Genomic DNA, 20674 nt, shown 5'->3' on the forward strand with positions numbered 1-20674 from the left:
TGTGTCCTTGACTAGAATCGAACTGGGACACTTCCATCCACAGGCCAACGCTCTATCCATTGAGCCAAACCAGCTAGGGCAACAATAAAGAATTTTAAAATAAAAAGAATTTGTGGCAGCCGTGGCCTGTGTTTTTCAGTGGTTAGAGCATTGCCCTGTGAAAGGAAAGGTCATGGGTTCAATTCCAGGTCAGAGGTTGTGGACTCATCTCCAGGGATGAGTGCCAATCAATGATTTTCTCTCATCATTGATGTTTCTCTCTCACTCTCTCCTTCTCCCTTCCTCTCTGGAATCAATAAAAATACATTTAATACTTTTTTTTTTTTTAAGAAAATAAAATTTCAGCTGGTGGGAAGCTCGGCCCTAAAGAGGATTCTGGGATGTGTAGGCCAGATGCCTCCTGTGTATCTGGAGCACTTTCACTCTTGGAAAGTGCAGACATGTTCCTTGCTCTGGAGGGGAAACAGGGAGGTTTAATTCAAGTGTTATGCATGTATGAAGGCATTTGGGTTACCAGAGGGCGAGGTTGTGAATCCAGCTGCTTTCTGGGAATTTGAATCAGGCCGCCTGTGTTGGAGCCCGCCCCATCGCCCCAAAGGGGCGGAGCCGCAGGAATGCTGGGAAATGTAGTCCATGAGCTCCGCGAGGTCGAAGGCACTTCCGGCGGCAGGAGGCTGAGCCCGTGGCCTCGGCTTCTCCGGGAGGTGAGTGAGCCCCGGGTCCGCAGCCTCTTTCAGCTTTTCTGACCCAATCTCAGGCTCAGCCGCCGGGCCCCGGTCCCGGGGAGGAAAAGGCAGAGGCCGAGGGCGGGGCTGAGAGGCGGGGCTGCCGCTTGCCTTGCCCCGGACTGGGCCCCGCTCGGGGGCGTTTCCTTAGTGCGGGGTTAGGGAGGACCGGGGACCGCAGCGTGTATGTCTCCCGGCTGCCCCGCCTTCCCACCCCTTCCACACCCTGGCACTTTCTACCCACAAACACTGGATGAGAACTCTAATTTCCCGGTGCCTCCGTTTCCCTTCGCTAGAGTACGAGCCTCATGCATTTGTTTTGAGAAGTAATGGCAACATAGTGCAAGTGGAATGTTTTGAACAGCTCAGGCGTCTGTCTGGCGAGGTGTTAGCCGTTACTGTTAGTATTGTCAGAATCAGAAAAATAGCCCTTTCTCCGGAATTCCTCCAAGGGCCATTAGCTCATTCTGATCTCCGCAGAAATGGGGCCGATGCGTGTGCTACTTATGACCTGTTTTTGTTTTTTTTGTTTGTTTTTTTTTTAATGTATTTTTATTGATTTCAGAGAGAGGAAGGGAAAGGGATAGAGAGAGATAGAAACATCCATGATGAGAGAGAATCATCGATCAGCTGCCTCCCAAGCCCGCAAACCGGGCATGTGCCCTTGACCAGAATGGAACCTGGGACCCTCCAGTCTGCAGGCAACGCTATCCACTGAGCCAAACCGGCCAGGGCTGACCCTTTCTTTCAGGAGTGGTCTCGGATATCTCTTGTTTTTCCAGGATCAGGCAGGATCCTTCCCTCCCCTGCCCTGACTTCCCAGAGCGGGCTGTAGGCTGGAGGGGAGTGAGCCCAGGGCTTCCTTTCTGTTTGGAATGGAAGAAGGTGTTTTATTCATTCGTAGATGTTTCTGTTACGGAGGTGTTCGGTTATTGTTTAAATAACCGTGACATGTAGAACACGGGCAGCGCATGAATACTGGTCACAGTAGTTACACATTGAGTGCTAAGTATCATTCTGAGGGTTTTATAAAAATGAACACGTTTAGTCTTCACAAGGCCCAATGAAGTGAATAATACTGTTCTTACTTCACAGATGAGGAAATGGAGAGAGCGAGCAGTTACTTACCTGTCACGCTGCTAGTAAGAGCAGTGGATTTGCACCTACGGCTTGTGCTTCTTGTATCTTTGCATATTCTTGGTCCCACAGTTTAAAATCCCATAATTGGAATTAGGAAACAAATTAGTGAATGCTCCGTGTATTCCAGACTAGCCGTTGTCCTTTGCTCAGCACAGAGGAGTGAACACCATGAAAGACGCAGCAAATCAATGAAAAGGCAAAAGGATGTTGAAGGTATTCTTTTCTCCCCCACCTTCTGTTCTGATACTTCAGTTCTGTCGTACAGTTGAACAGAAATAAAAAGCTTCTGTAATAACCATTGTTTAAACCTAAAACGAATTTGCTCCCTGTTGAACTTAGGGAGTCCCTGAGTGATGATTATGTGATCGCTAAGCCTTTAAAAGGTGTACGTATGCACTATCTAACCTAGTAACCAGTAGCCACCTGAGAATGTTGAGCACTTGAACTGTGGCTAGTGCTAATTAAGCCACACAACGGATTTCAAAGACTTAGTATGGAAAAAGAATGGAAACTATCTCAATTTTTATATTGATTAAAAGTTGAAATGGTAATACTTTAAATATATTGGGTTAAATAAAATATATTATTAAAATTAAGCTGACTTTTTACATTTCTTTTTATTGAATTTATTGGGGTGACATTGGTTAATAAAATTATATAGGTTTCAGGTGTACGATTCTATCGTACATCATCTGTCTATTGTACTGTGTGTTCACCACCCTAAGTCAGCGTATCTACTAGAAACGTTTATTTATATATTTAAATATATTTTTATTGATTTCAGAGAGGAAGGGAGAAGGAGAGAGAGATGGAAACATCAATGATGAGAGAGAATCATTGATCGGCTGCCTCCTGCATGGCCCCTACTAGGGATCGAGCCTGAAACCTAGGCATGTCCCCTTGACCAGAATCGAACCCAGCACCCTTCAATCTACACTATGCACTGAGCCAAACCAGCGAGGGCCTGTAAATGACAGCTCCTGTGGTTATTATTGGGAGTATTTTGTGAATGGCCCAGGTTGCGTTATGGATAAAATTAGGGGGTTAGAGTGGTTTTGGCACTCCCTCTGATCCTAACAAACCGTGATTCTAACCTTGCACACTGTATTAGGATCAGAGGGGAAGAGAAGCTTGTAATGTGTGTTTCTCCTTCTTTAACTTTATTGTCTTTGGGCAATGGGGCAGGCTGTTGGGGTCAGAAGAAAAGTTGGAGGTGAAAAGCTCAAATTCTCTCTGAAAGTACCTAGATGGCTGGTATTGATTGATTTTACTCCAAGTATGATCCAGACATCAGCACAGCAACGTCACCCGGGGTAGTTTTTGAACTGTGGGTGCTGAGTCCCCCTCCTTGGCCGTGAGATTTATAACTGTTGGGGGTGAGACATAGGCAGCTGTATCTTCATGGGTCTCCAGGCTCATGGGCCATTACAATTGGAGAAGTACTGGTAGAAAGGACAGACTTTGCATTTTTCACAACAATATTGGCTGTTTCCCTCTGGCCAAATCACACCTCCTTCAGAGTCAGCTGTCAGGAGGCTCTCGGTTGAGGTCTCTCCTGAAATGGAAGAGAAGCGTTCCATGGCAAAAACTCATTCCGTAACAGCCCCTCCTTGTCCCTCCCACCGGCCTTATTATTCTTCAAAGCCTCTCTCCCTGTGCCACTGGACTTTTATTACCCTGGCACCCCTTTTCAATAGCTCCAGGAGATCAAGGTCTTTGCCTGCTTTGAATTTTGAAGGGGGTGATCCTTTATTTTTAGATATTATTTATTCCAAACATTTACAATTTTTACTATAAATGCAAAACAACTGATAAGAAGAAAAAACATTGAGAACATATCACACTAATAACCCTTTGCTGCATAACAGACGCCAGCCTTTGGTTTTTGCTTTAGGTAATTAGGTAAAAAAAAAACATCTCAAAACTATTATTTCTCTCCAGAAGAAACAAAGTAGAGGTATTCTGTTTAACAGGTGTGTGCTCTCCACCCAAACATGGTTCCTCCATGAATGAACAGCCTTGCTCCACGCTGTTCCATCCTTTCCTTCTAAAGCAGGTCTTCATTTGAACCCATGTTCATAAAACTGGCAGTGTTTAGCTGAAACCGATTTGGCTCAGTGGTAGAGCTTCGGTCCGTGGACTGAAAGGTCCCGGGTTCGATTTGGTCAGGGGCATGTACGTTGGTTGCGGGCACATCCCCAGTAGGATCCAGACATCCAAGTATGATCCAGACATCAGCACAGCAACGTCACCCGGGGTAGTTTTTGAACTGTGGGTGCTGAGTCCCCCTCCTTGGCCGTGAGGTTTATAACTGTTGGGGGTGAGACATAGGCAGCTGTATCTTCATGGGTCTCCAGGCTCATGGGCCATTACAATTGGAGAAGTACTGGTAGAAAGGACAGACTGTGCAGCTGGTCGATGTTTCTCTCATCGACGTTTCTAGCTCTCTATCCCTCTCCCTTCCTCTCTGTAAAAATCAATAAAATATATATTTTTTAAAATTAAAAAAACACACAAAACTGGCAGTGTTTATAAATGCGGAACGCTCCACGAATTTGAGTGTCCTCCTTGGGCAGGGGCCGTGCTGATCCTCTCTGTCTCATTTTGGTTTTGGTTAATGTGCTGCCGGAGTGAGCATGGAAGGGTTTCTTGATGTGCTGGCTCCTCCCAGTCTCCCTGGCCCCAGCCTCTTCCCCCTCAGACCTCCTCCTGTCCGCTGGGGGAGTGATCTGTTTCCAGCACGAAGGAAACCTTCCTCTGTCTGACCTTCATCCCAGTCTCTCAAGCCCTCACGTCTCTTCCCGTGAGCCCTTAAACTCTATTTTTGTCTTTAAGGAGCAACCAGGAGACAAGATCCAGAAAACTGGCCCTGCTGTGAGATCTGGAGTCAGGGCCCACCTGCCTCCTGACCTCCCTGCGCCTCAGCTTCCTTCTCTGTGAAATGAGAGCAGCAGTTACTGTCGTCACTTCCTGAGAACTTCCTACCATGCCAGGTAGTGTGCCAGGGCATTGCACGGATTCGTTCGTTTATTCCCCACAAGAATCCTGTGCCTGACACCCCATTATCTCCGTATTACAGCTGAGAACAGGCGCAGAGCGGTCAGCGATCAGAGCAAGGGCACACGCCTGGGACAGCAGTGGGTTCTTGACAGGTACCCGGATGCAACACGCATGCCAGATGCTTCTCAAGGTCCCTACCGTGTCCCTCGTGCTTATTTCATGTTGAATACTGCCATTTTCGTTGTAGCATGTTCATTTAAATGACATAGTGATCACCAGGCTTATGGTTAAGTGAATCCTGCGGCATCACAGGTTTTTCATTTCTCTTCACCTCTGTGATAGTTTTTTTTAGGACCCTGCTGCTAACAAAGTAACTTTGGCAAGAAGTGAATAGCTTATTTTTTTAAATCCTCACCCAAGGATGTTGTGTTTTTAGGTTTTTTTATTTATTTTCAGGGTGGTTTTTTGTTTGTTTTGTTTTGTTTTTTTTATTTTTATTTTTTTAAATCAATCTTTATTGTTCATATTATTACAAAGGTTCCTCATTTCTTCCCCCCTCCACCAGGTTCCCACCCCACCCTCTGCCCCCTCCCCATCCCCCATTGTCCTCATCCATAGGTGCACAGTTTATGTTCAGTCTCTTCCTCCCTCCCTTTCCCCGATAGTAAATCCCTTTTCAGATAGTAAATCTGTTACTTAGCATTTTCTCATATCAATAATATGTCCACATGCCCAATGATACACTTCACACAAAACACATTTTCAAATAGGTCAACCAGCCTCATCCAGGCCCCACCCAAGGCACTCACAGATCAACACCCCAGCGCTATACTAACTCAACACATCCAGATCTAAGCCTTCATCACTTGATTCAGCAGACCCTCAAGTTCCCGCAAAAGTTTCCAGCCATGTCTGAGAGGCAGCCGTGGGCAGGTACAGGCGAGGAGCGAGCTGTTTCGAGCCTGGCTGCTCCGGGCCTGGCCTCTGTTGCTCTGGTTCGTTCCACAACCAGCTGCTCCGGGTCTGGTCACTGCTGCTCCTGACCTAGTTGCTCTGGACTTGGCTGTTGCTGCTACAGGCCTGGCTGTTTTGTTTTTTAAATTATTATTTTAGTGAGAGGGAGAGAGAGAGAAACATTGATGTGAGAGAGAAACATTGATCCTCTGACTCCTGGGTGTGCCAAGACCTGGGACAAAACTCACAAGCTTTTGGTATACAGGACAGCGCTCTAGCCAACTGAGCCACACCTGCCAGGCTAGGACTTATTAGCTTAAAAAAACAGTTATTTGTATAGGCAGATTCATAGAGAAATATTGTTGAGACATGGGTCGACCTGATGTCCTGGCCCCGACTTAGTCTCTGGCAGTGGATAGAGTGATTGGGTGACCAGTTGTCTGTGCAGATGAGATGAGTGGTTGAAGATAAGGGTCTGGGGGCGGGGGTGGAGCCTCAGAGCAAATAAATGTTGCCAGAATTAAAAAAAAAAAAAAAAAATAGTGTTGAACAGAGGCTGAGGGGAGGAGGGGTGGAGAGTTATTGTTTAATGGGTAGTTTCAGTTTGGGATGGTGAACAATCCTGCAGATGGAGGGTGATGATGGTTGCACAACAATATGAATGCATTTAATGAACTATATACCTAAAATGGTTAAATAGTAAATTTTCTTACGTATATTTTATACAGGAAGAAATTGTCTACTCTTAAATATTTTTGCAAAGGCATCAAATTAAGTATGTGAAAGCAAGAAAGAAGGACATGTTTCAGAGGGCGTGTGAAAGTCACAGGACAGAACCCACCTCTGAAGGTTCCACTGACAGGAACCATTTGTGAGACCGGTTTTATGTTACTTCTTTTCTTTTTTTAATATAGATTCTATTGATTTCAGAGAGGAAGGTAGGAGGAGGGAGTGATAGAAACATCAATGATGAGAAAGAACTATCGAACAGCCGCCTCCCGCACACCCCACACTACGGATGGAGCTAGCAATCCAGGCAAGTGCCCTGACTGGGAATCGAAACACGACCTCCCATTCATAGGTTAACACACAACCACTGAGCCACACCAGCCGGGCATATGTTACTTGCTTTTCTGCTGCTACCAGTAAGGTGCCTTGAAAGTGTTGTTTGAGCCTCCTGCCTACCACGTTATTCTTACAACAATCTTATGCTCTCTAGGCACTGTGAATCCCTCAGTTTCACAGGTGAGAGAATGAAGGCATGAAGACAGTAATAATTTGCTCAGGGTTTCACAGCTCCTAAGTAGCCCCAGGGATTCCTTCCCTGCCCTGTGCCTCTGCCCTCAGTGTCCACTCTCCCAGAGCTAGAACCGTCCCTTGAGGGCTGCTTGCACTTGCATCCGGGCCACCGGATGGGGTTGGTTCACTCCTTGGCCTCAGGAGCCTGGAACGCAGTCTGCACTCTGCTCCTCAGGGCACAGGCGCAGTGGGTGTGTTCACAGGGTGTGTGTGCGGGGGTCACATAAAGCAGCCATTGGGGTTAGTGACATCCTTGGCCAGAATCTAACGTCGTTTTCCTTCTTCCCCCGTGTGCCTTCCCAAGACTCAGCCCTTCCCGAGGAGGAGGAGGAGGACAGAATGGCCAAGTTCAAGGTGAGTTGGGCTTGTCATCTCATTTCTCAAAGATTAGACACAGGCTGTTTCTTTTTCTTGGAAGGATTAAAGAGAAAAGTAGGCATTCAGGCCCTTTTATGTGCCAGAGGTTTTTTGTACCTCAGATTCTCATACCCCTGGGCAGACGCCTCCACTGAATCGCTGTGAGATCACAGAACTGCTCTCAGTGCCGCCCTCTGCCTGAGGCTGGTTATGCACCGAGGTTTCCTGTGTTCGGGACCGTAGGAGGCGGTGACCTTCCAGGACGTGGCTGTGGTCTTCACGGAGGAGGAGCTGGGGCTGCTGGACGCTGCCCAGAGGAAGCTGTACCGGGACGTGACGCTGGAGAACTTCCGGAACCTGGTCTCCGTGGGTGAGGACGGGGCTCTGTGACGGACCTATGCTGTGTGTGTCCTGTGATGGGTGGGGCTTTGGAGCCCTGTGGCTGGTTGCCAGTTTTCTTTTCTTTTTTTAAGGTTTTTAAAATATATATATATTTTTTTATCCGAAACCAGTTAGGCTCAGTGGATAGAGCGTCGGCCTGCAGACTGAAGGGTCCAGGGTTCAATTCCGGTCAAGGGCATGTACACTGGTTGCGGGCACATCCCCAGTGGGGGGTGTGCAGGAGGCAGCTGATCTATGTTTCTCTCTCATCGATGTTTCTAACTTTCTATCCCTCTAACTTCCTCTCTGTAAAAAAATCAATAAAATATATTAAAAAACAAATATATATATATATATATATATATATATATATATATTTAATTGATTTAAGAGAGGAAGGGAGAGGGAGAGAGAAATAGAAACATTAAACATCAATGATGAGAGAGAACCATCGACTGGCTGCCTCCCCCACACCCCACACTGGCAAGTGCCCTGACTGGGAATCGAACCACGACCTCCCGGTTCGTAGGTCAATGCTAAACCCCCAAGCCACGCCAGCCGGGCATACGTTTTTACAACAATCGTATGCGATAGGCACTGTGAATCCCTCCGTTTCACTGGTGAGAGAATGAAGGCATGAAGATAGTCATTTGCTCAGGGTTTCACAGCTCCTGAGTGGCAGTGTCATTTGGCCCCAGGGATTCCTTCCCTGCCCTGTGCCTCTGCCCTCAGTGTCCACTCTCCCAGAGCTAGAACCGTCCCCTGAGAGATCATGCACTTGCATCCGGGCCACCGTGGGGGGTTGGGCGGGTGGTTCACTGCGCGGGGCCCTTGGCCTCAGGTGCCTGGGACGCAGTCTGCACTCTGCTCCTCAGGGCACAGGCGCAGTGGGTGTGTTCACAGGGTGTGTGTGCGGGTTCACGTAAAGCAGCCATTGGGGTTAGTGACATCCTTGGCCAGAATCTAATGTCGTTTTCCTTCTTCCCCTGTGTGCCTTTCCAAGACTCGGCCCTTCCCGAGGAGGAGGAGGACAGAATGGCCAAGTTCAAGGTGAGTTGGGCTTGCCTGTGTAGGTTTTAAATTGTCATCTCATTTTTCAAAGATTAGACACATCCTGTTTCTTTCTCCTGGAAGGATTAAAGAGAAAAGTAGGCATTCAGGGCCCTTTTATGTGTCAGATCATCACTACTTTTTATTTTAGTGTAGGTTAATTTCTACCAGAGAGAGAGAGAAACATTGATGTGAGAGAGGAACATCGACGGGTTTCCTCCATACCTGCCCTGACCGGGAATTGAACCCGCAACCTAGGTATGTGCCCTGACTGAAAATAGGACCCTCAACCTTTTGGTGTGTGGGATGATACTCTAAGCAACTGAGCCTCCTGGCCACGACTCATACAAAGAAACAGGATTATAAAACTTCAGAAAACTGTTAAGTTCACACCAGTGATTCTTAATCGGGCAATTTTGCCTCCAGTGAACACCTGGACACATTTGGTGTCATCACTGAGGACTGCTACTGGTGTCCCGTGTGCAGAAGGTAAGGATTCTGCTAACATCCTACACACAGGACAGCCCCACAATGAAGAGTGCCCTGGCCACATACGTCAGTGAGGGATGAACAATCATGCTGTGCTCAAGGCTATATAAGACTAATAATGAAATGTGGGTGGAAGTATTTATAAAGCATGCGGTAAAGAAACAAAACTTAACTCTCCAATAGAAATTTTACAATGATAATGTAAAAAATCCCAATCAGAGTCTGAGCAAAGAAAATTAACAGGCAGGTACTAAAGAAAAAGTAAAGCTGACCCGTAAATATATGAAAATATGATGCACTTATTATATAAGTGCAAATAACCAACATACATTGTATTTACTGATCAGATTACCAATGATTTTAACACATTTATTGGCCCGGACCATATAGCTCAGTTGGTTAGAGCATCGTCCTGATACACCAAGGTTGTGGGTTTGATTCCCGGTCAAGGCACGGACAAGAATCAACCAGGGGGGTGCAGGGTGGGGGCCGAGGTGGAGCGGCCCATGGCCAGGAAGACCCTGGCTGAATCGGGGACCAAACACAGAGCCCTTCCTGTTTGCTGGAAACCCTGAACTCCGTCCCCCCAAGTCCTGGCCTCCCTGCGGGAATGTTCAAAAATGAGACTAGGGTTGTGGGGGGGGGGGGGGACAGTAGGGGGTCAAAACACATATGTAACCCCTTAACCAAGGAAGAGAGGAAGGGAGGGAGGGAGGGAGGAAGGGAGGGAGGAAGGAAGGAGGAAGGAAGGAAAGAAGGAAGGAAGGAAGGAAGGAAAAAGAGAGAGAGAGAGAGAGAGAGAGAGAGAGAGAGAGAGAGAGAGGAAAGAAGGAAGGAAGAAAAAGAGAGAGAGGAAGGAAGGAAGGAAGAAAATAAAATGAGTATCAGGGAGGTACGTTTGTTGAAATCTTTAGAGCTCAGGGAGAAAATCCTTGAGCAAAGTGGAAGATCCTTGAAGTCCGCTTGTGGTTTGGAAAGAGTTGGATAAAAAAGGGAAAAGGTTTGGTTTGTCCTGGAAGGCAGCAGTCAGACGAACAACATTCCGTTCCCGAAGGAGAATAAGAAACCCAGAGGTTTCTTGTGCCTCAGATTCTCATGCCCCTGGGCAGACGTCTCACTGAATCGCTGAGATCACAGAACTGCTCTCAGTGCCGCCCTCTGCCTGAGGCTGGTTATGCACCGAGGTTTCCTGTGTTCGGGGCCGTAGGAGGCGGTGACCTTCCAGGACGTGGCTGTGGTCTTCACGGAGGAGGAGCTGCGGCTGCTGGACGCTGCCCAGAGGAAGCTGTACTGGGACGTGACGCAGGAGAACTTCCGGAACCTGGTCTCCGTGGGTGAGGACGGGGCTGTGACGGACCTGAGCCCCCTGTGCTGTGTGTGTCCTTGATGGGTGGGCTTTGGAGCCCTGTGGCTGGTTGCCAGTTTTCTTTTCTTTTTTAAAAAGTTTTTTTTTTTTTTTTTAATATATTTTTATTGATTTCAGAGAGGGAGAGGAAGAGAGAGATAGAAACATCAGTGATGAGAGAGAATCATTGATCGGCTGCCTCCTGCACACCCCCACTGGCCATCAGGCCCACAACCTGGGCATGTGCCCTTACCCGGAATCAAATCCAGGACCCTTCAGTCCTCAGGCCAATGATCTGTCCACTGAGTCAAACCGGTTAGAGCAGGGTTATGATTTTAAAGGTAACAAAACACTCACAGGAGCCAAATTAATATTAGAAGATTAATTCAAGCTAAGAGTCACACCATACCAACTGGAAACAGCCTGGGTTTAAACTCTGCCCTGCTTCTATTTAAAAAAAAAATTTTTTTTTATTGATTTCAGAGAGGAAGAGAGAGGGAGAGAGACCTAGAAACATCACACATCAATGATGAGAGGGAATCATTGATTGGCTGCCTCCTGAACGCCCCCTACTGGGGATGGAGTCCACAACCCGGGCCTGTGCTCTTGACCAGAATTGAGTCTGGGACCCTTCAGTCCGCAGACCGATGGTTCTGTCCACTGAGCCACACCGGCTGGAGCTGTCCTCCTTCTTGTCACCTCCACCAGTAAGACGCTTATTTGAGTCAGGGTCTGTGGATTACCACAGCGGTCTGTGTCCCTCTCACTCTGCTGTTTTGCTCTTTTTCAATGAATTCTCTACCCCAAAGGATTTTATGAGTGTTTGTCAGATCTTGTTGGTCCTCTGCTCAAAACCTCTATTAGCTTCTTATCTGATTCAAAGTAAAATCCAGGTACTTAAAGTGGCTTATAGTGTGTTCCACATGGCTCTGCCCCCTGCCCCCATCCCTCTATTAACGTGACCTGTCACTTTCCCCTTTGGGCTCTTTGCTGTGCCACGCGTGCCCCCGCCTTGTCACCCTCTTTTTGTTCTTCTGTCAGGAGCACTGTTTCCTCTGCCATTCTCCCAGCTCCTCCCCTACCTCACACAGGGCTTTTCTCCAATGTTAGCCTCGTAGGAGAGGCCTCCATGACCCCTCTGTGCATAATACCTTCTTCCTCCACTCCATGTCTTAGTTGATATCTAAGCACTTACCATATTAACATATTTTTATTTATCTTCCGTTATTCCATTGGAATACAATCTTAGGAGCAGAGAAATTCTGTTTTCTTTATTGCTTTATCCTCACTATATAGAACAGAGTTGGAAGAGGGCAGCTGTGCTATAAAGATTTATCAAATATATGAATGAGTTAATGATGGTTACGTAGACCATTTTCCATTAGTCTCTGAGACCCATAAAGTGTGGTAATAAAAAACGTGTGCCCTGGCCGGTACGGCTCCCGGTTGGAGTGTCGTCCCATGGGCCGAAGGGTCAGAGGCTCCGTTCCCGGCCAGGGGACATACCCAGCTTGTGGGTTCCAATCACAGGAGGCAACTAATCAATGTTTCTCTTTCACATCAATGTTCTTCTCTTTCTCTCCCTAAAAAAATTAAACAAAAACACATCCTCGATGAGGACTTTTTAAAAAACTGTGATGAAGACATAGTCTAGAACAGTTTTTCCCCCTTGACGAATGTCTAATTTTATTAGGTGCTTTTGGGTATAGATAGAAAAGCTTAGCTTTTCATTTGTAACCAACTTGATTATCATTTTCCCCCTGTGGTTTTCCTGCAGCTTCTAGTAGTGCCTCATACTGTCTTGGTTAAGAACTGCTCTTTCAAATGAAGATTCTTTTTTCTTTTTTCTTTTTTTTAAATTCATACTGTTTTGTTTTTAATATATTTTATTGAATTTTTACAGAGAGGAAGGGAGAGGGATAGAGAGCCAGAAACATCAATGATAGAAACATCGACCAGCTGCCTCCTGCACACCCCCACCGGGGATGTGCCCGCAACCAATGTACATGCCCTTGACCAGAATCGAACCTGGGACCTTTCAGTCCCCAGGCCGACACTCTATCCACTAAGCCAAACTGGTTTCAACTCGAATGAAGATTCTTAATAGCCATTTTATATAGAGGTGCCTTTACTGCTTCCAAAGCACCTCTGGTATTTTCCTATTTCGTTAATGTTCCTCAAAAGCAACTAAGTTCATTTCACGTTCCCTACCTCCCGCCTTCAGCTTAAAAACCGTTGGTGTGGTCCATAGGGAACATGTATCTCTACCCGTCATTTTGAGAGTCTACTTTCACAGACATTATTCCCAGGGCTCAAATATTGACTTCTGCTTGATAAAGGAAATATTTTGCACATACCGAAAGGAAATACGTACAAAAACCAAAGAAGCCAACAGTCCATAGGCCCCATGGCCACTTTTATCCTTGATGATTCTAGAGGCGGAGGAAGGGAAAGGGAGAGAGAAAAAAAATCCATGTGAGAGAGAAACATCAATTGGTTGCTTCTCGGTATGTGCCCCAACCAGGGATGGGACCATCCACCTGGGTAGGTGTCCTCACCCAGAATTGAACCCGAGTCCCTTTGTGCACGGGACACTGCTCTGATCACTGAGCAACACTGGCCTGGGCGAGAGAGTGATGTATAATATTACTGTAAAGTTTACAGTGTAAATCTTTACTCACCCCACTCCTATTGTCCTTCTGAAGGCTATTTCCCAGCAGGGGGTGAAGGACATTCTCTGCTTACATTCTAAACTTCAGACACGTGGATGGAGAAGGCTTTTTTTTCCAAACATGTCTTTTCAACCAGCTCAGTGTATCAAAGGCTCCGAACATTGGAGTAAACTTCCAATAAAATAATTCAAAGCACAGGTTTTCAACATCGCCTGCTAATGTGTCTGGAAGAGTTTCCCTAGACATTCTGAGCATTTTGGTCCAATTTGCCTATAGCAGGCAGAAGAGAAGGCTTTGAGTAAGGTGCAGCTTCATCGTTAAAGTCTTTTTTTTTTTTTTTTTTCCCCAAAATATTTGTAAAAAACTATATTTGTTGTGCTCTGTATAAACCTTTTTTTTTTTTTTTTTTTTAATATATTTTGTTGATTTTTCACAGAGAGGAGGAGAGAGGGATAGAGAGCTAGAAGCATCGATGAGAGAGAAACATTGACCAGCTGCCTCCTGCATACCCCCTACTGGGGATGTGCCCGCAACCAAGGTACATGCCCTTGACCGGAATCGAACCTGGGACCTTTCAGTCCGCAGACCAATGCTCTATCCACTGAGCCAAACTGGTTTCGGCTGTATAAACCTTTTCAACTAAATAAATATCAAACTATATTCTTCTCAAAGATGTTGCTAATATTTCTGAGGCCTCTTCCATAAGTAGTATGCACAGTGAAACCATTTTGCAAAAGCAGTGACTTAAGGAGCCAACCCTAATGCTTTGTTAAAGCTTTTTTCTGTTTTTAGCTAAAAATCATAGGGTTCTTCCTGCTTTTGTGTAAAGTTTGTTCACGGTAAAATATGGACACCTTTAAAAAAAAAAACAGAAGTGATGTAGAAATTCAAAATCCTTTTGATTCAATTTTTTTATGTTTCATAAAAAAGGGGGTGTGAGGGGCGGGGGGAATAATGCAAGACCCAGAATTTGGAGTGGCTGGTGTGCCTCCCTTCTTTTTACTTTTTGATTGGCTGTCTATGTGCCAGTGGCGATGTAGCTGAACTGTTGATGCTGCCACCACTGCCCCTATCCATGTGATGCTGCAGGGACCACACCTGCAGCCACCTGGGACTGCATAAAACTTCCTACTCCAGCCCTGACCGGTTTGGCTCAGTGGATGGAGCGTTGGCCAGCAGACTGAAGGGTCCCAGGTTCCATTCCAGTCAAGGGCATGTATTTTGGTTGCAGGCACATTCCCAGGTGGGGAGTGTGCAAGAGGCAGCTGAATTGATGTTTCTCATCGATGTTTCTAACTCCCTGTCCCTCTCCTTTCCTCTCTGTAAAAAATCAAATATATATATATATATATATATATATATATATATATATATGTATATGCCTTCCTACTCATGCGAGATTGATAACAGCAGCAGGCCGAGCAGATAAGGCCTGTTCTTGAGCCATAGAGCCTTGCTCAGAACCCTGCTTCCCTGCCTGCTGAGGACTAGAAGTTGTAGGTTGATTTGTTGAGGAAGTATTTTTCTTGCTCTGCAGCCACCAAATTTATAACCTGTGGCTCACTTTTGAAACCTAGTACAATTCCTAAATGTGTCTTGTTAGTGAGTAGTGATTGAGAGCCTGGTGGACCTCTTGGTTCCCAGAGTGGAGCCTCTTGGTTCCCAGAGTCATGTATATCAGAGAACATGATGCACGATAATAAAAATGGAGCTTTCTCCTGGTTCCGTAAAGCCTCAGGGTGTTGGCCTACATTTATATATAACCTCGACATTTCTGAACAAAAGCATCCACATGCCCACCTCAAAATTCTCTTTATTCTTTTAGGAGACAAGAGTCTAAGTAACATGGAGGTTATTCGAGAAATTGGATTAAAGAACCTGCCACATGAAGAATTTTTCTACTCACAAATCTGGCAACAGGTTACCAAGGGTTTAACCAGATGTCAAGACTCCACAGCAAACATTCAAGGAACTGGCTCTCCATTGGAAAAACAAGGTGATGCGCCCTATAAATATGAGGGATCCGGCAAAGGCTTCAATCAGAGTTCGCATCTTCAGGTTCACCACAGAGTCCACAGTGGAACAAAACACTACAAAGGAGAGATGTGCAAAAAAAGTTTTATTCAGGACTCTTGTCCTCAAATTAATAAGACGACCGATGCGGGAGAGAAGCCCTATAAATGTGAAAAATGTGGAAATGCCTTCCATCGGTTCTCAAGTCTTCAAGCCCATCAGAGAGTCCACAGAAGAGAGAAACCGTATAAATATGACACATCATGTAAGAGTTTTAGTCAGAGGTCATATCTTCATCATCAGCAGAGAGTTCTTACAGGAGAAAATCCACACAGATTTGAGGAGTGTGGGAGAAATGTTAAGCAAAGCTCACATCGTCAAACTCCTCTGACAACACACACATCAGAGAAACCATATAAATGTGAGGAGTGTGGGGAGGGCTTCAGTCAGCGGGCATATCTTCAAGCCCATCAGAGAGTTCACGTGGGAAAGAAACCTTACAGATGCGAAGAGTGTGGGAAGGACTTCCATTGGCTTTCACGCCTGCAGGCTCATCGGCTAATGCACACGGGTGAGAAGCCATACAAATGCGATGCGTGTGGCAAGGGTTTTCGTTGTAGCTCACACCTGAATGCTCATTGTAGAATCCACACAGGAGAGAAACCCTTTAAATGCGAGGAGTGTGGGAAAGGCTTCAGTGCACGCTCACAGCTTCAAGTCCATCGGAGAGTCCACACTGGAGAGAAACCCTACAAATGCGAGAGGTGTGGGAAGGTCTTCGGTCAGGCCTCAAATCTCCTAGACCACCAAAAAGGCCACAGCGGTGAGAAACCGCATCAGTGTAATGCCTGCGGGAAAGGCTTCCGTCGGAGCGCAGAGCTGAAGGCTCACTGCAGAATCCACACGGGAGAAAAACCCTTCACATGTGAGGAGTGTGGGAGGGGCTTCAGTCAGCTCTCAAACCTTCGAGACCACCAAAGATGCCACTCTGGAGAAAAACCACACAAGTGCGGTACGTGTGGGAAGGTGTTCGTTCGGAGGTCAGAACTGAAGGTTCACTGTAGAATCCACACAGGAGAGAAACCCTATAAATGTGAGGAGTGTGGGAAGGCCTTCATTCAGTCCTCCACTCTTCAATTGCACAATAAAAGAGCCCACACGGGAGAGAAACCGTATCGGTGTGCAGAGTGTGGGAAGGGCTTCATTGTGGGGACTCAGCTTCATCTCCATCAGAGGGTCCATACTGGAGAGAAACCATATAAATGTGAGGAGTGTGGTAAGTTCTTTACTCGGAGCTCAAACCTTCAAGCCCATCAGAGAGACCACTCTGGAGAAAAGCCGTACAAATGTGAGCAGTGTGGGAAGGGTTTTAATGGCGTGTCACACCTTCATATCCATCAGAGGGTCCACACTGGAGAGAAACCATATAAATGTGAGAGGTGTGGCAAGTTCTTTGGCAGGAGCTCATACCTGCACGCCCATCAGAGAGTCCACACTGGAGAAAAGCCGTACAAGTGTGAGGAGTGTGGGAAGGGCTTCAGTTGGAGCACAAGTCTTAAAGCTCATCAGCGAGTTCATGCTGATGATGAGGGCGATAAAGACGTTCCCTCAGCAGAGAACTCATACAGGAAAGGAGCTCGGTAAAATTACATGTTTTCCTACCTCAGAATGGGTGATAAAACAGTCGAGTGATCATCCCTGTTATAGAAAAAAAAACTTTCGTTTGAAAGAGTCAGCACTTCAGCCAGAGCTCAGCATGTCACAGTGGTTGGGTGACCAAAGCAGAGAAGCCTCTTGAGAGTGGAGACATAAGGACTTCGTGCAGGACCTTGACAGTTAGCAGATATTACACAGAAGAGAGGCATAGAAAGGATGGGTCTGATCTGAAGTTAACTAACCGCTAAGATGAAACGCTAGAAACTCCTTTAGCGTGGGTGGGGAACGTCCGGCTGTGGGTTGGATAAGGCCCACAGAACCATTTGGTCTGGCCCTGTTTGACCAAAAATAGGCTAATTTTTAAGTTGATAATTTATATGGTTCATGAACGATGTTATAAATGTTCAAATGGCCCTTGGCAGAATAAAAGGTTCCCCACCCCTGCTGTAGAATGTAAGTGTGAAGAGGGTAGCAACTGCCGAAACCGGCTTGGCTCAGTGGTAGAGCATCGGTCTGCGGACTGAAAGGTCCCGGGTTCGCCTGGGTTCAGGTTGAAGGAGCAATGCAGCCAATTCGGGTGCCAGAGTGTTATGTCCATCATCAGTGGACTCGGAGAGGCTCCTGTGTCCCTTCACCCAAGGGGACTGAGAGTTGCCCAGACGACAGCAAAGTGGGAGAAGGGAACTGAAGGCTACACAAGGGACTGAGGTGCCAACATGGAGTCATCTGAAGAAATTAAAGACTGAAATGGAAGCTACTTCTTTAATCATGTTCCTGCTCATGCTAGCATCTGTTAGCTTTCAGTCTTCTGCCAAGTCTTGTGCAGCAAGTCCAAGGACTTGATGAGTAAATCTACACCAGCAACAAAAGAGACTCATTTAGTAGCTAAAAATATTAATATGTCCATAATTCTGATTTCTCATTTTGTTGTTTTGCATTGGCATTGTTCTTATTTAATAGCCAGAGTTTTGCTCTTGGCATTCAAATTTTGAAAATAACATGTATGTGGTCTAGTTTTTGCATTGGCAAAAAAAAAAAAAAAAAAAATCTGAAGACCAGAATAAACTGGTGAATATAATAGAATCAGGGGCAAAGAAAGGGAGTGGATTGATAATTATCAGGGGGAAAGGGATGTGGGGGTGCAGAAAGAGACTGGATTAAAATCATATAACCTATGGATGAGGACAATGGCGAGGAGGGGGTGAGGTAAGGGCAGAGGGTGTGGCAGGAACCTGGTGGAAGGCAGCTATGGGGCGGGGGGGAGGGGAGGAGAAACAAGTGTAATAATTTGAGCAATAAAGATTTATTTAAAAAAATAAAAGGTCCCGGGTTCGATTCCGGTCAAGCGCATGTACCTTGGTTGCGGGCACATCCCTGGTAGGGGGTGTGCAGGAGGCAGCTGGTCGATGTTTCTCATCGATGTTTCTAGCTCTCTATCCCTCTCCCTTCCACTCTGTTAAAGAAAAAAGAAAGAAAGAAAGAAAAAGAAAGAAAGAGAGAAAGAGAAACAAACAAACAAACCCAAGACCCTTCAGTTCTAAGCTGGCGCTCAAACCACTGAACAACACTGGTCAGGGCCAGTAATTGTTAAATGCATAAAAGAGAACAGCCATGTTTGAAATTTCTATTCAGTTCATCCATAAATATTTATATAAGTTTGTACTTAAAAGAGGAATTCTGCAAGGCTTGGAGGACATTTAAATTAGACACATGGGCACATTGACCAATCTGCAGTTCCTGTGAACTAGTGTTTATCAAACTGAGGGTTTCAAACTATTAGTAGGTCCAGAAATCCTTTCAGCTGGTATGACCAGCACTTTTGTATGCTAACAATTGAAATTTGCATGCATATTATAATTAGAAGTAAAAATCTCAAGGTTAGGGAGGAACCAAGATGGCGGCATAGGCAATCACCTGTACTTACTGCCTCACACAACCACATCAAAACTACAAGTAAAGGACAGAATGATATCATCCAGAACCACGGGAAGGTTGGTGGAGTGGAACTTCTACAACTAGAAGGAAAGAGAAAAGCAAATTGAGATGCGTAGGAGGGGCAGAATTGCCGAGGTACAGAGGTGTGTGGGGAAATGGGCTGGCAACTGGGTAAGCTGTTGTCTCTTTCAGTCAGGGGGGATATACAAGCTCCCGATTGCTCTAAACTTCAGTTCCGGGCGAGTCTTATGGACCCAGACTCATACGGGGAGAAACTAGACTGTCTGGCATTGGGGCAAGAACACAAGGGCAGCTTTCTCATAGAGGTGCTTGCAGCAATCGTTCCTGCACAGGGTCATGGGAAACAGAGACTCGGGGACCTCTCAGAGGCAGGGCTGACTGGCAACCATTGCCGTTTGCTCCACCCTGATGATTCCCTGAGACCCCACCCCACCCAATTTACACCACCCAAGCTGTGAGCAGAGGTTTTTGTAATATATAAATGGACTGTTCTTTTGCAATCTAAATCCTAACTGTTTCTGCGTCAATGAATGCCAAAAGTTCCAAAAGAAGGACTAAAATTGGACAGCATCCTGCATTGCTTCACAGCTGGGCCTCATCTGGGCACTTCTAAACCCCAAACAGAAAGGAGGAATCTGCAGATCTCTCTGTAGCTCCTACTGGGTGGCCTCAGGCAGTGGCTGACTTTACACCTCCTTGTAGATCCAACAGCCAGTGTACCCAATGGTCATGGAGAGATCATCCAGATTACAATTCTTCACATTGATGACACAATCAAGAGGTAGACTCACTGAGCACCAAAGCCCCACTGAAGCAAGTCATGCCCCATAAGGGTGTCTCCAGCACAGCAGTTCTCCCATTATAAACACAGCTAGTTCTCACAACCAATTGGCCAGGTGGTCTATTCCTCTCAGTGATACCAACAACAATTAAGGTTTAACTACAACAAGACTGTGCCCACAGCCCACAAAGGAGTGCACAAGAGTGTCCACCTCAGGTAATTAGGGAGGCTGAGCACCGGGCCCTATAGGACACTTGGCACACAAAGCCACTTTATCAACACAGGGAAGCAGCCAAATTGCAGAGACAAAGAAACATGCCACAAAGGAAAGAAATGGAGGAAAGCAAACAACTGGATATAGAGTTCAAAACCATAGTTATAAGGTTACTCAAGAATCTTCTAGAAACCTCCGAGAAATTTAGTAAGACCCTCTTGGATATGCAAAAGGACCAACTAGAAATTAAGCATTCACTGACTGAATTAAAGAATAATATACAGAGATCCAACAGTAGACTAGAGGATCCCATGAATCTAGTCAAAGATTTGAAATACAGAGAAGCAAAAAATACCCAACCAGGAAAGTAAAAAGAATCCAAAAATATGAAATAGTGTAAGGAGCTTCTGGGACAACTTCAAGCCTACCAACATCCAAATTATGGGGGTACCAGAAGAGAGAGGACAAGACATTGAAAACCTATTTGAAGAAATAATGACCAAAAACTTCCCCCACCTGCTGAAAGAAATAGACTTACAAGTCCAAGAAGCACAGAGAACCCCAAACAAGAGGAATCCAAAGAGGACCCCACCAAGACACACCATAATTAAAGTGCCAAGGGCAAAAGTCAAAGAGTATATT

At 45.9% G+C, this 20674-nt stretch overlaps 1 protein-coding gene across 4 annotated transcripts in view; it reads left to right on the forward strand.

Annotated features, from left to right (window-relative positions):
• Positions 1–18277, forward strand: part of LOC311609933 (uncharacterized protein) — a 45351-nt gene extending 27074 nt beyond the window's left edge. Inside the window, exons 1-9 of one of the 4 annotated variants that reach the window (XM_084860711.1) lie at positions 925–2078; positions 4701–4858; positions 4945–5017; positions 6734–6855; positions 7423–7472; positions 7719–7845; positions 8860–8906; positions 10603–10729; positions 15238–18277. In XM_084860711.1, coding sequence (XP_084716837.1) covers positions 6786–6855; positions 7423–7472; positions 7719–7845; positions 8860–8906; positions 10603–10729; positions 15238–17069 — 2253 coding nt within the window. In that variant the 5' untranslated portion in view covers positions 925–2078; positions 4701–4858; positions 4945–5017; positions 6734–6785 and the 3' untranslated portion in view covers positions 17070–18277. Of the gene's footprint in view, positions 705–924; positions 2079–4700; positions 4859–4944; positions 5056–6733; positions 6856–7422; positions 7473–7617; positions 7846–8859; positions 8907–10602; positions 10730–15237 lie in introns of those variants that run through there. The other 3 variants (XM_084860710.1, XM_084860712.1, XM_084860713.1) reach the window with 3 other exon arrangements.
• The last annotated feature ends 2397 nt before the right edge of the window (positions 18278–20674 follow it).

Source organism: Pipistrellus hanaki (assembly GCF_964339955.1).
Source record: "Pipistrellus hanaki genome assembly, chromosome: 15".
Taxonomy (NCBI): domain Eukaryota; kingdom Metazoa; phylum Chordata; class Mammalia; order Chiroptera; family Vespertilionidae; genus Pipistrellus; species Pipistrellus hanaki.